Source organism: Hylobates moloch, unplaced genomic scaffold (genome assembly GCF_009828535.3).
Source record: "Hylobates moloch isolate HMO894 unplaced genomic scaffold, HMol_V3 SCAFFOLD_2, whole genome shotgun sequence".
Classification (NCBI taxonomy): Eukaryota; Metazoa; Chordata; class Mammalia; order Primates; family Hylobatidae; genus Hylobates; species Hylobates moloch.
In genome coordinates, this window is record NW_026652277.1 from 133,916,476 (window position 1) to 133,929,869 (window position 13,394).

General features: G+C 37.6%; 2 protein-coding genes across 3 annotated transcripts in view; one reads left to right on the top strand and one right to left on the bottom strand.

The window, feature by feature from the left end:
* The window catches only part of NT5DC1 (5'-nucleotidase domain containing 1), a 139,029-nt gene that overhangs the window by 12,638 nt on the left and 112,997 nt on the right, over positions 1–13,394 (top strand). The window contains exons 5-6 of one of the 2 annotated variants that reach the window (XM_032157228.2): positions 2,222–2,301; positions 4,414–4,498. In XM_032157228.2, coding sequence (XP_032013119.1) covers positions 2,222–2,301; positions 4,414–4,498 — 165 coding nt within the window. The remainder of the gene's footprint in view (positions 1–2,221; positions 2,302–4,413; positions 4,499–13,394) is intronic. The other variant, XM_058435497.1, reaches the window with a different exon arrangement.
* COL10A1 (collagen type X alpha 1 chain) lies at positions 5,466–12,677 on the bottom strand. Its single transcript, XM_032157205.2, has 3 exons — positions 12,598–12,677; positions 11,893–12,061; positions 5,466–8,521 (listed from the first exon to the last, which is right to left on the bottom strand). Exons 2-3 carry the CDS (start codon positions 12,044–12,046, stop codon positions 6,633–6,635), a joined length of 2,043 nt encoding a protein of 680 aa, XP_032013096.1. The 5' UTR covers positions 12,047–12,061; positions 12,598–12,677; the 3' UTR covers positions 5,466–6,632.

Sequence of the window (13,394 nt, forward strand, 5' to 3'; positions counted from 1 at the left end):
TTAGCAATGAGCTGTCTCTTCTATACAGAGGTGGACGTTGCAGCTTTCATGTGGTATAGTATCAGAGTTTGGGTGTTGGGTGAGGCACTGCAGGCAGCCTGGCCCAGTTAACAACTCAAGGCTGAACAAGCCCTTGTGTCCACACAGCAGACATTCAGCCCAAGTTCAACAGTCAAATGACCTTAGCCTCTTGCATGGTGGGTGAAAACCAATGAGCTCTTCTCATTAGGTTCCCCCTGAATTATTTAATTAGAACACAACCCTTACTCAAAATCAGTAGTTCAACTCTTAGACTGAATTTCATCTATTAGTACCCACAAAGGAAGAAGAATGGGAAGAGAAAAGCAAGGGTATGTAACTGGCAATGCTGGGATGCTTCCTGCTCCAACAGTGCCTGAGACAGCTGGCCATGAAGTTGGGTCAGTCTGGTGTCAGGCCAAGCGATATGACAAAGTGCAGATTAATGAACCTCGGGAAGCTTTGCCCGCTGTCCTAAGTCTTGGGAGTCCTGGAGTGTCATGCAGTCTTACAGCATAGCAAAGCAGAGGCAGAAAAGCACATGGCGTATCGTCTTCCTTTTCTTCCAAATCACTGGTTCTTCACACTGGCAAAGCCATCCTAACCTTTCTTAGGAATTAAAAACAGCCTGAGAGATTCCCCTAACAATTCAAGCTGTGAAACAATGAAAAACAGGAAAACTATGTCAACCAAAATATTTTTAACTGAGGGAATGGACACAAACTGGCACAGCCATTTTGTGAACTAACAGAAAGAAAACTTTGATTTTTTTAATACATTTTAAAATAAATTTACAGGAAGAAGTAAGAGGCAGAAAACAATATTCAGAGGAACAGAACCCTGGCTTCTGCATGTGGTTTTCTTCTAATTTCCTTATAATACTTCTGCATTCCAAAGTAATCTATTTGATTATTGGATTACTCATTCTTTCCATTCAGCAAACATCTATTGAGTGTTTAGAATATGCTGAACACTGTGCCCAGTCAACGCTAAAGAACAAGACAAGTGTGTTCCATAACCTCATATACATAGCTTACAAATGAGAGGATGGGGGGAATCAAAATCAGGCGATTATAATGATGTATTCAAGCACCTTATTAATGTAAAATCTGGCTTTACCTATTGGTTCTGTTTGATTCTTCTTTGTATCAAGTGTTCTCTAGGGAACTGTATGAGGTTGGGTTCCCTCAAAAGCACAGTGGTTACTCCTGATCCCAGTAGTCAGGAGTGAAGGAATGAGAGGATAAGACATGGAAGGAACAATGATTGCTGGACTCCACTGGGACTTCCAAGGAGAAGCGCAGACAATACCTCCCAGAGTTGTCTGTCCGTGGAACAGGAAGCAGGGCATTCTTTTACTGGTTCCTGAACCTGTTCTAAGTGTGAAGTTTGCCACACGTGCTCCAGAGCCTTTGGGAGAAAGAGAATCGACACAGTTATGCCAAGGTGGGATGGTGCTATTAGCATAGCAGTGGCTGGAATCAGACACAGGCCAAGGGGATGTGACATGGGTCATCAAAAGTGTCTGTTCAGGGACAGCAGATCCAAAAGTCACATGTGCCAAAGAAGGGCTCAAATGTAATTCTACCTTAAGGTCATAGAGAATAAACCAAATCCCTCTCTTCCACGAAATCTTGGAATGTACCTGTCCTATACTCTACAGTTTTTAAGCACACTGTGTCTTCACATGGCATGATTATATTCTACTTATCACTCCAGTTTTTTTCACATTATACTGAAATTTGTCTTAAATGGCATAAAAATAGAATGCAGTACTCTAGGAGGGGTCAGCCAACTAATCTGAAAAAGCACTATTGTGTGGAGCACTTCATGGTACTCCAGGGTTAGGTAAATTGATTGTTTTGAAATTCAGTGACACAGATAACATCATATGGCTTTTTCATATTCTATTTTATTTTTTGCATATACTCTTTTTAGTTTTTACATTCTTTAAGATGACTAAAATGTCTTCGAATACAATGCTTAACTTCTAGATATCATATTTTAACTTTCTTGTGGTGCCCTCAGAGCTTAAATCTTTCTTAAAAGACAATGACAGCCAATAATGGTGCCACTTTGAATTGAAATGGAGGCTTCTTCAGATAATTAAACAAAATCTAGTGTCTCTTCAGCCATATTCCTGTGTATTTCACATACATGCAGCATTATGTTGTTCCCAGTTTAAAATTTTGTTCTTTTTTAGGAAAGTATTACTTTTATGACAACTACTTTGACCTGCCAGGAGCTCTTCTGTGTGCCAGGGTGGTGGACTATTTAACAAAAGTAAGTGGGGACTCATTTTTTAAAACTATGATACGTAGTCAGTCATAAATTGGAGGACCTAATTATATATTGCTTCTGAGTTGTGATTTTGCTTAGTTTCTTCTTTGTGGTTTCAGAGCTGACTGGGAAAGAAAAACATGGTGAATTTGGTTCAAATATTTTTGGAAAATTAAATAGCAGTGACCTTTTTTTTTCTCTCAGGAAAAATAAACCTATTCTCCAGCAGAGGGGGCAAAAGTTTAGAAAAAGAAAAGAAATACAGAACTTGCATCTGGAAAAAACATTTTCTTTAGCAGAATAAATAGTTTCATTAGCAAAATAAAAAAGTTGAAGGTGTTTAAGAAAATTCAGTGTGTCTTTAAGCATTCTAAATAATATAAAAGCAAAAAAATTGGATGAAATTTAAAAATTCACCATTTTGAGCATCATTTAATGAATATAAATTTTTTCTTTTGTACTGTATATCAAGATTAAATAGATCTCTGGTTATGCTAGTTTATTCTTAGGACTTAAGACCTATGAACATAAAACAGATTTATATGTCAGAATCACTTTCCTTTATGCATATGTCTTTTAAAAATAACTACTTTCCGGGCCAGGTGCAGTGGCTTACGCCTGTAATCCCAGCACTTTGGGAGGCCAAGACAGGCAGATCACAAGGTCAGGAGTTCGAGACCAGCCTGGCCAATATGGTGAAACCTCATCTCTAATAAAAATACAAAAATTAGCTGGATGTGGTGGCGTGCACCTATAGTCCCAGCTACTAGGGAGGCTGAGGCAGGAGAATTGCTTAAACCCAGGAGGCGGAGGTTGCAGTGAGCCGAGATCGCGCCACTGCACTCTAGCCTGGGCGACACAGCGAGACTGCATCTCAAAATAATAATAATAATAATAATAATAATAACAATAATAATTACTATCATTTTGACAATAGAGCACAGGTAATGCTTTATTTGTGAATCAGAATTACATTTATGTGTTGTGAAAGTTTCCATTGAGCAATAGTTTGGGTATGTTTGTAGAAATCTTACTAATACAAGATGGAGTTAGTTTCTCATTTGGTAGTTACTACAAGCAAAGTGTATCAGTCTTTAAATATTTTGGAGTTTGTATAATTAGATATAAATATCTGATAGTCTGTCTTTGTTTAGATAGGTCACTGGTTAACATTTCCAAGGAAGCGAAAGATCATAGGGTTGTGTATTTTAATGTAATGTTTATTTGCTTTCTGATTAAAAAAAATCTTAATGAAAAAAATTTACATTTTGGATTTGGAACCTCATTCATCTCTTCTGTTGAGACTTGCAGCTCTTTCATATTGAAATTCAGGTTAAGTGTGCACTGAATTCTAAAGTAACTAGCTTTTGGGGTTTTAGGGCATCAGTCTTCTTAGTCCCATTGATGCCACAGTATGTTATGTAACACATTCTGATATCCCAGAAATTATATAACACTGTGAATTTGCTGTGTTTAAAAATATTCTATAATTTTTAGACTTTATAATGAGTGGAAATTTTTATTTGGGCTATATGATCTATATTAATATTTAGTAATATGTATGTGTATATGTGGCAGTGATTTTCATGGAAGATTTCTTTTTAAAATCACATTTAGAAGAATGATAATGTTATTATGTTTTGTAAAATATAAACTTCTATCAGAATATAGTAATACAGATGCTCCCTAACTTATGATGGAGTTTTTTCCTGATATACCCATCGTTAAGTCAAAAATACTATAAATCCATTTAATACACCTAGCTTACTGAACATCATAGCTTAACCTAGCTTATCTTAAACATACTCAGAACACTTCCCTTAGCCTACTGTTGGGCAAAGTCATGAAAAGAAAGCCTATTTTGTAATAAAGTATTGAATAGCTCGTGTAATTTATTGAATGCTGTACTGAAAGTGAAAAACAATAGTTGTATGGGTACTTGAAGTTAAGTTTCTAGTGAATCTTCATCACTTTTGCACCATTATAAAATAAAAAAATTATAAGTCTAACCATCTTAAGTCAAGGGCTATCTGCATTGTAATTGTTTGCCAGCATTTTTCACTATGCTTAAAAACTGAATTATTGCATTTCTTACATTTGGAATTACTTTTTCAGCAGAACAATGGTCAAAAAACATTTGATTTTTGGAAGGATATAGTTGCTGCTATACAACACAATTATAAAATGTCAGCTTTTAAGGGTGAGTATCTTGAAGAGGGGCCTTCTAATACATGTTTGTTAAGCTATGTTTGTCTAGTGAATTAGTTGGAAAGTAGGTACTTTGCTATGTATCTTACTTAGGATTTAATTTGAGCTTAAATATTATTATAAAGTTGGTTCTGCCTACATTTTCAGAGGTCCTTTTATTTGTGCTTCTTTCATGGCTATAATTGCCCATATTCCAAGCTGTGCTGTTACACTCGCCTTTACCATGCCTGCCACGAGGGTCATTCTGTGAGTTCCCTAGAATTGAAGTCCAGTTTTGCTTTTTCATGGCTTGGGCATGAGGGTTGGTGACTTGTAACCATTAGTGTAGTAGTTATAGACAGGTGGGCAAAATGTCTGCCGGCAGAAATTTTGTTCTTGTTGCTGGGAACAAAACTGGCTGACCCAGAGTGAGGGCAGAGATATCACCCATCTTGAGCCCAGAGTTTTACCTTTCCAATCACAGCTTTGCTTGGATTAGACAAGATTGCTTCTAAGGAATAAATAGATGCCTTTATAGTATGTTACCTCAGTGACTTGAGCCACATTGTCCTGATTCAACTAATAGGATGATGGATGCTCAAGAGTAGTATTTTTCAGCTTGGAAAAAATGTTGCCTTTTGATTGACATAAAAAAAAAAATTGCTTGCCTTTTTAAAATGTAATTCAAGCCATCAGAACAATTTTAAATATTATAACTAAAAACATGTCAAGACAATAAATAGTAACTGCAGAATATTTGTTCAAACTGCATATTTCTCTGTCACCTGCTTCTTTCCCTTCCAGGAGAAAATTACAACTTTGGGGTGATTTTGTCATTTTTTTATCCCTAGTCATCAGCCCTTGACCCTGACTCAGATTGCATGTGGTTTTGTGGGTACCTCTTCACAGTCAACACTGAGTGGTTGGGTCTGTGGGAATAAAGATGCATCCTCAATATAGGGACATATCCATGACAATTGTAAAAGCCACCCATCACTTTATTGTCCTGCTTTTTTATTAACTTTGAACAATGAAAAGCCTTGAAAGAATGGTTGAGAACAGCAAATTGCTGCTTTCAAATTAATTCAGCGTAAAAATCTATTGATGTTATTTTATTGCATCGTAAATAAGGAGTAGGTAAAACATTTTGTGCTTTAATAAGTGAGGCACAGCTTAAATGTTTTAAACAGCAATATAAAAATACAGTACAGAGCATAAATAAATAATATATCTCCACTTCTAGTCAAATTTTGAAACCCTCAGTGTTAATTATAACTTCACTTGAATGGGAGACACAAGGTACATGTGCTAATGTTCTGTAAATCCAGAAAATCATATCACATAAGATTCGATAAGGAATTAAAGAAATCAAATTAATCACACTTGTGTTAAATAAATAAGAATAGGTCAGATACCTGCTTCCAAGTTATGCTGGGTATATAAAAAGCTTCTCTGCAATCATAGAAAAGTTTGAAAAGGTTCATTGACAAAAGCACCTTGCATTTCAGATGAACTTCAATATTTTGGGGCTTTTTTATATAAGAGCTTTAAAAAGTATATATGCACCTGTATATTTGAATAGATATTGATGAAAGGGGCCATACAGGCCTCAGAGTAATGCACCATCAGAAATATTTTAGGGGATACAGTGTCTTTTAAATTTGAATATTCAAGTATTTAAGTTCTACAAAGTTATATGATACCTCCTGGATGTTTCCTAGAAGTTCTCGTATTCATAGTTAGAAACAGGCTTTTTTAGAAAGGAAATGCCGAGTTTCTCAAATCAAATTTCACATAACTTAGAGCTCTGTGTCTGTTTTTTTTTAATGATGGTTTTTTGTTTGTTTGCTTTTGGGTTTTTGTTTTTAACATAGCAGGACTTCTTTGGTGATATTTTTTAATATTGGAGAAAACCTTAAAGAGCCTTAAGATTGCTAACTAGAAATTCAAGAGAGGCTTCACATACGTTTTTACGTTGCTGCTCACTTTTCAGGGGGAAGGTTTGTTGTCTGATAGCTCAAATCTGTATTTCAGAAAATAAAAATTACATTCTTTTCAGCCTACCTCCATGTGCATTTTGTAGGGTGGGGTGGAGTTAGAGAATGCTTTTTCTAGCACAAGATTTAGATTAGCTCTGTGGGGTGTACTCACATTGGAGCCACTAGGAATCCTGAGAAAGAGGAGTGGACATACTCAGAGGAGTACAGGCCGTTTGACTCGGCATTGGGCAGCTGGAGCCACACCTGGTCATTTTCTGTGAGATCGATGATGGCACTCCCTGAAGCCTGATCCAGGTAGCCTTTGGTGTATTCATCATAGGTGTACATTACAGGGGTGCCATTCTTATACAGGCCTACCCAAACGTGAGTCCCTTTCACATGCACGTGGTATGAAAAATAGTATATTCCTGGTATCCTACAAGTAAAGATTCCAGTCCTTGGGTCATAATGCTGTTGCCTGTTATACAAAATCTTATCAAATGGTATAGGAGTTCCTGTTGCTGGGTAAGCTTTGGAGAGAATAACAGTAAAAGCAGACACAGGCATTCCTGTTACCCCCTGGTTGGCACTAACAAGAGGCGTCCCAGAAAGACTGGGCCTTTGGCCTGCCTTTATAAAACCCTCAGGCATGACTGCTTGACCTGGTGGGCCTGGAGGCCCAGGGGGCCCCGGAAGGCCAGGCTCTCCAGAGTGGCCTCTTGGACCTGGAGGCCCTGGTGGCCCAGTGGGTCCATTGAGGCCCTTAGTTGCTATGCCAGCTGGGCCAGGAGGACCGGGAATTCCTGGATCCCCTTTAGACCCAGGGAATCCTGGAATGCCTGGTGGCCCAATAGGGCCTCTAGTACCTGGTATTCCAGGGGCACCTCTTGGGCCAGCCTCTCCATTGTGTCCGGGCATTCCCTTTGCTCCTGCTGGGCCCACAGGGCCTGGGAGACCAGAAGGTCCTCCAACTCCAGGATCACCTTTTGGGCCTGGTAACCCTGGGTTACCCTTAGGACCATCGAGACCTGGTTCTCCTGGGTACCCTGGTTTTCCATCTGACCCAGGGGAACCCCTTTCACCCTTAGCCCCAGGGTATCCTGCAGGCCCAGCTGGCCCTGTCTCACCTTTAGGGCCTGGGAGACCATGGTTGCCTGGGATGCCTTTTGGTCCTTGGGGTCCCATATTCCCAGGGGGTCCAGTCAGACCTGGCTTCCCAGGAAGACCTGCTGGCCCTTGTTCCCCTTTGGCACCTGGACCCCCAGGAAGGCCAGCAGGTCCTCTTTCTCCCTTCAGACCTGGCAAGCCTGGTTTCCCAAAGCCAGGAGGCCCTGGGGGCCCAGCTATTCCTGGAGCCCCAGGGAGACCTTTTGTTCCTGGAATCCCTGGCTGGCCTGGGGCTCCAGCAGCTCCTGGCTTTCCAATGCCTTCTGGCCCTCGTTCCCCAGGAGGGCCTTGGGGACCTGGTGGGCCAATTGGTCCCATTTCTCCTGGAAAACCTCTATCACCTTTGACGCCTGGCTGTCCTGGAACCCCATTTTCACCTCTTTTTCCCACTCCAGGAGGGCCAGGTGGTCCTGTGGGACCCTGAGGGCCTGGAAGACCCCTCTCACCTGGACGACCAGGAGCACCATATCCCATTTCCCCTTTCTGTCCATTCATACCAGGGACTCCTGGTGCACCCTTTTCTCCAGGAAAGCCCCTGGGTCCCGGGGCTCCTGTGGGTCCCTGTTGTCCAGGTTTTCCTGACACAGAAATTCCAGCCGGTCCAGGGATTCCAGGTGGTCCCGGTGGGCCCCGGGGTCCTGGTAGGCCAGCTGGTCCAATATCTCCTTTTGGTCCATATGGTCCTCTCTCTCCGGGTTTTCCTGGGAGTCCTGGCACACCTGGCTTCCCTACAGCTGATGGTCCTGGTGGTCCTGGCAACCCTGGCTCTCCTTGGAGTCCAGGACTTCCGTAGCCTGGTTTTCCTGGTGGTCCAGAAGGACCTGGGTGCCCTCGAGGTCCAGCAGGGCCTGGTGGACCAGGAATACCTTGCTCTCCTCTTACTGCTATACCTAAAAGACACACCCAACACACCCACCCATAGAAGGGGATGGTTAGTGACATTAAAGAGAATCATTGCCTTTCAAAATATGAATTGGGACACAATATTTCAGCGTCATTTATTCCATGTAGACAGAACAGTCTGAAATGGTTTTAGATTATATGTTTTGTATTGTTTTAAAAAACTCTGTTGGAAAAGATGGTTTCACAAAACCATGGCTACCATAATACTTTTATCCCATGACAGTGATTCATGAAAATGAGCTAGGATTGAAGAATTCCTCTAGAATAAGTGCAGTGGAGGTAAATTTAGTACATTTATTTTGGGAAAATCATGTACAGAAAAGGCAGGAAAAGACTAGTGCAGAATAAGTGAGAAAATGTTTTAAGAACTATAAAAATTTTCCCTCCCAAAGCTACCCTGTCAGACATAAAAGAGAAACAGAATTAATGCTGATTTACATCTGCCATGCCTCTGCTGAACACAGGTTAGATTTTGGTTGATTTACTTTTACCTCAGAATATACTCTGAGCTCTTATACTTTCCATTATTGACTTAAAATTGAAACAAAGAACTAGAGAATTAGACGTAATAGGTGAGGTACATAAAATAGTATTAAAGTACTTACCTAAATACAAATATATATTGTTTGATTTCATAGAGCTGTGAGTTCACTTGACCTGATAAACTAAACTTAAACTAAAAATCATAGTGCCTGTGATGTGAAAAATGCTGCTGGGCCACAAGTATGGGGAAAGCACAGGGTAGAGATGTTTCTGAGATTTGGAAAACATTTGGTGTATATAAATGCAGAGCAAATCATTAAAATAGATATGCTGAAATAGGGAAATAGTTGTTTTAGATTTAGGTATTTTTTGTACTAGAGTTATATTTCAATTTGAAAACATTTATTAATAAATACATAGAGCTTTCCCCATGGATTTTCAGAAAATAACATCAGGAAAAAGACTGTGAGAAAAATTAATTTATGTAAAAGATTTCCATATATTAAATATTTCATTGATTGCAGTGTACATACATGATTATATTATGTATAAGTGGATATTGATATATTGCAAATAGAGGAATAAATAAGGAATTTTTTAATGGGTTGGAGGAATAAAATAGTGTATTTTTTAAAATGCCAACTATGTTAGATTGAGGTTTGCTTCAGAATCTGATTATAAGGGTCATGTTCACACTAAAAATAATTGTCTTAGTCTGATTGGAAATCTGTTTTACTGTTAAAGAGGAGAAACAAGTCAATGGAAATGAGCGCATTGGGCATCATCCGAGGCTGGAACTCCAGTGACAAGGCGAACTTTGTCACTTGGAATGTTGTCCTAATGGGTCCTCAACTTCTCAGTGCAAGAAAGAATTTGACTTCTATTGAATACTTGGGGGACAGCCCCTGTTTGTAGGTTGTCATCTGAAAAAATTTTCTTCATTCAAGATTAGGGTGGCACAATCCTCAAGGTAAAACGACTACTTACTACTATTAAGTTTTTTAAATGCCACAAACTGAAATTGTGATTGGTTGTGTCAGAATGTGGCACGTGCATCTGCCCACCAGCTGTGGAATCCTCTGCAGCATAATTTAGTATGTTTTGACAGAACTCTTTTTTAACCTGTGTTTGATAGATATGCCTAGGAATCATATAATAACTGTTTGAATTTCTGTTATCAACTTAATGTTTTACTTGTATAGACTGTGGGCTTTTGTGTTTGTTATGGTGCATTAATGCCTGCCAATGGATGATAATGTAGTTGAGTGTCTATCTAAAAAGAGACTAAGGTGGATTTAGTAGTTTAAATACAGCTTCTGAACTTTTCATTTGTTAAGATATTTTCATTTGTTCTGCAAAAGTAGCCAAGATAATGGTGTATATTAAGAGAAGATCAAAGTATTTTTAACCTTCTAAAATAGTTCATCTTCTTTTTAATTCAAGACTTTGTTATGCTCTTATTAAGGTATTAAAAAGTCTGATTTTGTGATCATGGAAACTATTGAATCCAGTGCTGTTTGTCATAGCATTTCAAATTGTGTTTGTTGCTTCAAGTAAAGCAGAAGGTCCCTTTGTCTTTTATTTTTTTCTTTACTAGCTTTTAACTTTTAAATTTTTTATTTATATTTTGAGACATTCAAAAGTATCTGTTGTATACCTGTGCATTTATTTTCAAATATTGTTTCCTTTTGTGAAATATTTTAAATTCCATCTTTCTTCTTAAAAAGACAATTCTATAAGTTTCATTGCTCAAAATGGTTGTTCCCAAAAGCATAATATTTAAAGTTTATAACAAATATCCTTAGCTTTATTTACAGTATAAAATATATAATTAAAAAATTGTGGAAAGGGAGTTTGAAGCCTACAGTCAGTTTATATTATTCTGTAGATATTTTATAGGCAGTCGTGTCAGTTGCTATTAAATAAAATTAGTGAATATGAGGCCTAGAAGTTGCCCTTCTTTGAGAATCTTAGTGGTTTACATATATTATCTCAGTAATCTTCAAAGAGTAACCAAGAAAACTGGACAGATAAGCAACAGATTCAAGAAGAAAGTTAACTTATTGAAGGCTATATTAGTAGCTAAAAGTAGTAGAAGTAAAACTAGGAGTAACAGAAGTAGTAGTAGAAGTAATACCAACACTTAAAGCACTTTACAGGTATTAATTCATTTAAACTTCGCAGCAGCCCTTGAGATAGCTGCTCCTTATTTTACAAATGAGGAAACTAAGGCATGGGAGGACAAGTAACTTACCTCAGGTCACACAGCTTATGCATTATAGTTAAGTCTCTGCATTTTACCGCTAAACTATATTCAAAATGTATAAGTAACTATGAGAATTGCAGTTTCATTTGCCTGCTTGACAATTCTCATAATTACATTTGTTCATTGTTGGGGGGGGGCATCAGATTTTTTTGATAAGACTCGGTTTTATATCTCTTTGTGGGCTAGTTGAATTAGTTTTAAAAGTAAATGTTTAAGTATTCAGCTAAATAAACCAGCTATCTTCTTTGTACAATTGGCAGTTATTTTTAGCTTAAAATTTTTAAACTTGATTAGTTTTGATTAGATCAAGATTTCTGGATTACATGCAGTTATTTGTGTAAAAACAGCATCTGAGAAAAAAATTTCTACACACAAAAGTTCTAATTTTCTGCAGGTATATCTTTCTACTATATTTTCAAGTATATCCTTTCTACTAATTGGATATTCTTATTCTACTTTTTTCACAGATTACTTTGTTGTAATAATTTGGGCTAATTCAGAAGTTTGACAATAACACCGACGTTAAATGCATTTTGTTAAAGAGATTATTAAGATTATAGAAAGCAACAACCAACTTGTTAATAGAGCAAAATATACAGTTCAGGTTACCTTTACTCTTTATGGTGTAGGGAATGAAGAACTGTGTCTTGGTGTTGGGTAGTGGGCCTTTTATGCCTGTGGGCGTTTGGTATCGTTCAGCATAAAACACTCCATGGACCAAGTTCAAGGATACTAGCAGCAAAATGGGTGTTTGTGGCAGCATATTCTCAGATGGATTCTGAAAAACAGGAAAGAATAACTTTATACAGCATTGTTATTAACTTATTTTATTTTTCTCATGTTTCACAGATGAGTTCTTTATACAGTTATCTACTTTTTTAACCTATCCTGTATATTTTTAATATGTGCCATAAATGAGAGATCATTTTTTAGTTATGTGAATATATGTCTTAGTTATTTTTGGAAGCTATACTCAGGTAATCAAGTGAAAATAAAATGATTTACCTAAAGAAAAAGAAACAAATTAGGATTGGATGTCTGTATTAACCCAGGATCTTTGACATAGCCTGAAATATCTAATAATTTCAAAATACACTGAAATTCGGATTAGGGCAAATTTTTACAATATGGTTTTATTAGGACTATCATCTATAGACTGATGCAAAAAGAACTTTCTGAGTGCATTTTAGTAGAAACCCATTTTTTTAAATCACTTTAATACTTCTAATACTTGAGAAAACTCAAGTATTTAAATTATTAAAGTTTCTTTCCAAGCAAATTAACATGGAAGTCCACCAGTGAGCGTATGCTTACCTGCGTGCCGGGAGTTCCTGGAGATGGTGCCTTGGCAGCTTTCTGAAGCCTCCTCTGCCCAGGTGAGCAGTGCAGAAGGTGCCTCTCCAGAGCTGCTCAGTGGTATTTATACTGTTTTTCCCTTACTACATGAGGTTACCCTGAGCTTAAGCTCCTCCCCTCAAAGGTGGTAAGCACTAATTATGGTGGAAAGTTCTATTGGGCAGGCACACAAGATCAGGCTGGGCTCTCCTTTTCCTTGTTTTCTTACTGAAAAATAAACCCTTTGTCTTAAATATATATTAATAGTTTTAACCAGGGACTATCTTTTTCTGTGATTTTATTTTATTAGTTAATACTCTAGTGTTTAGGCTGGTTCATGATGGAATGATGATACCCCCTTTTTATTTTTGAAAAGTACATTCTTATGTTAATTGGTTGATGTTATATAATATGTGGTAGTACATAAAAGCGGATAAAGAATTCCTTGAAGGGGGTACTGGATTTAAACCATCATCTAAATTATTGAGTTATTACATAAAGTTACCAATGTGTCTATTAATGTTCATAAATTTTTGTGAAAATAGCTGACCCCAATTCTTAATTACTTTTAGGCTTAAGCAAAAGAAACAAAATGGTGAAAATGTAGGTATGCTGTTTTGCATATCAGAATTTTAGTGTAAGCCTTCAGAAGTTATGAGAAATTTAAAATATGATAGCATATTAAATATTTTAATTTTTTCAGACAGGGAAAATTTGAATAGTAGAGTGAATTTGATAGTAGAGTTAGCAATATAATTATCCTGAAGGATTTAGAC

Coding starts and splice junctions, on each gene's coding strand:
- COL10A1 (XM_032157205.2), bottom strand. CDS start 12,046: ATGCTGCCACAAACACCCATTTTGCTGCTAGTATCCTTGAACTTGGTC. Junction 8,522..11,892: donor CTACACCATAAAGAGTAAAG/GTAACCTGAACT, acceptor TGTGTCTTTTAG/GTATAGCAGTAAGAGGAGAG.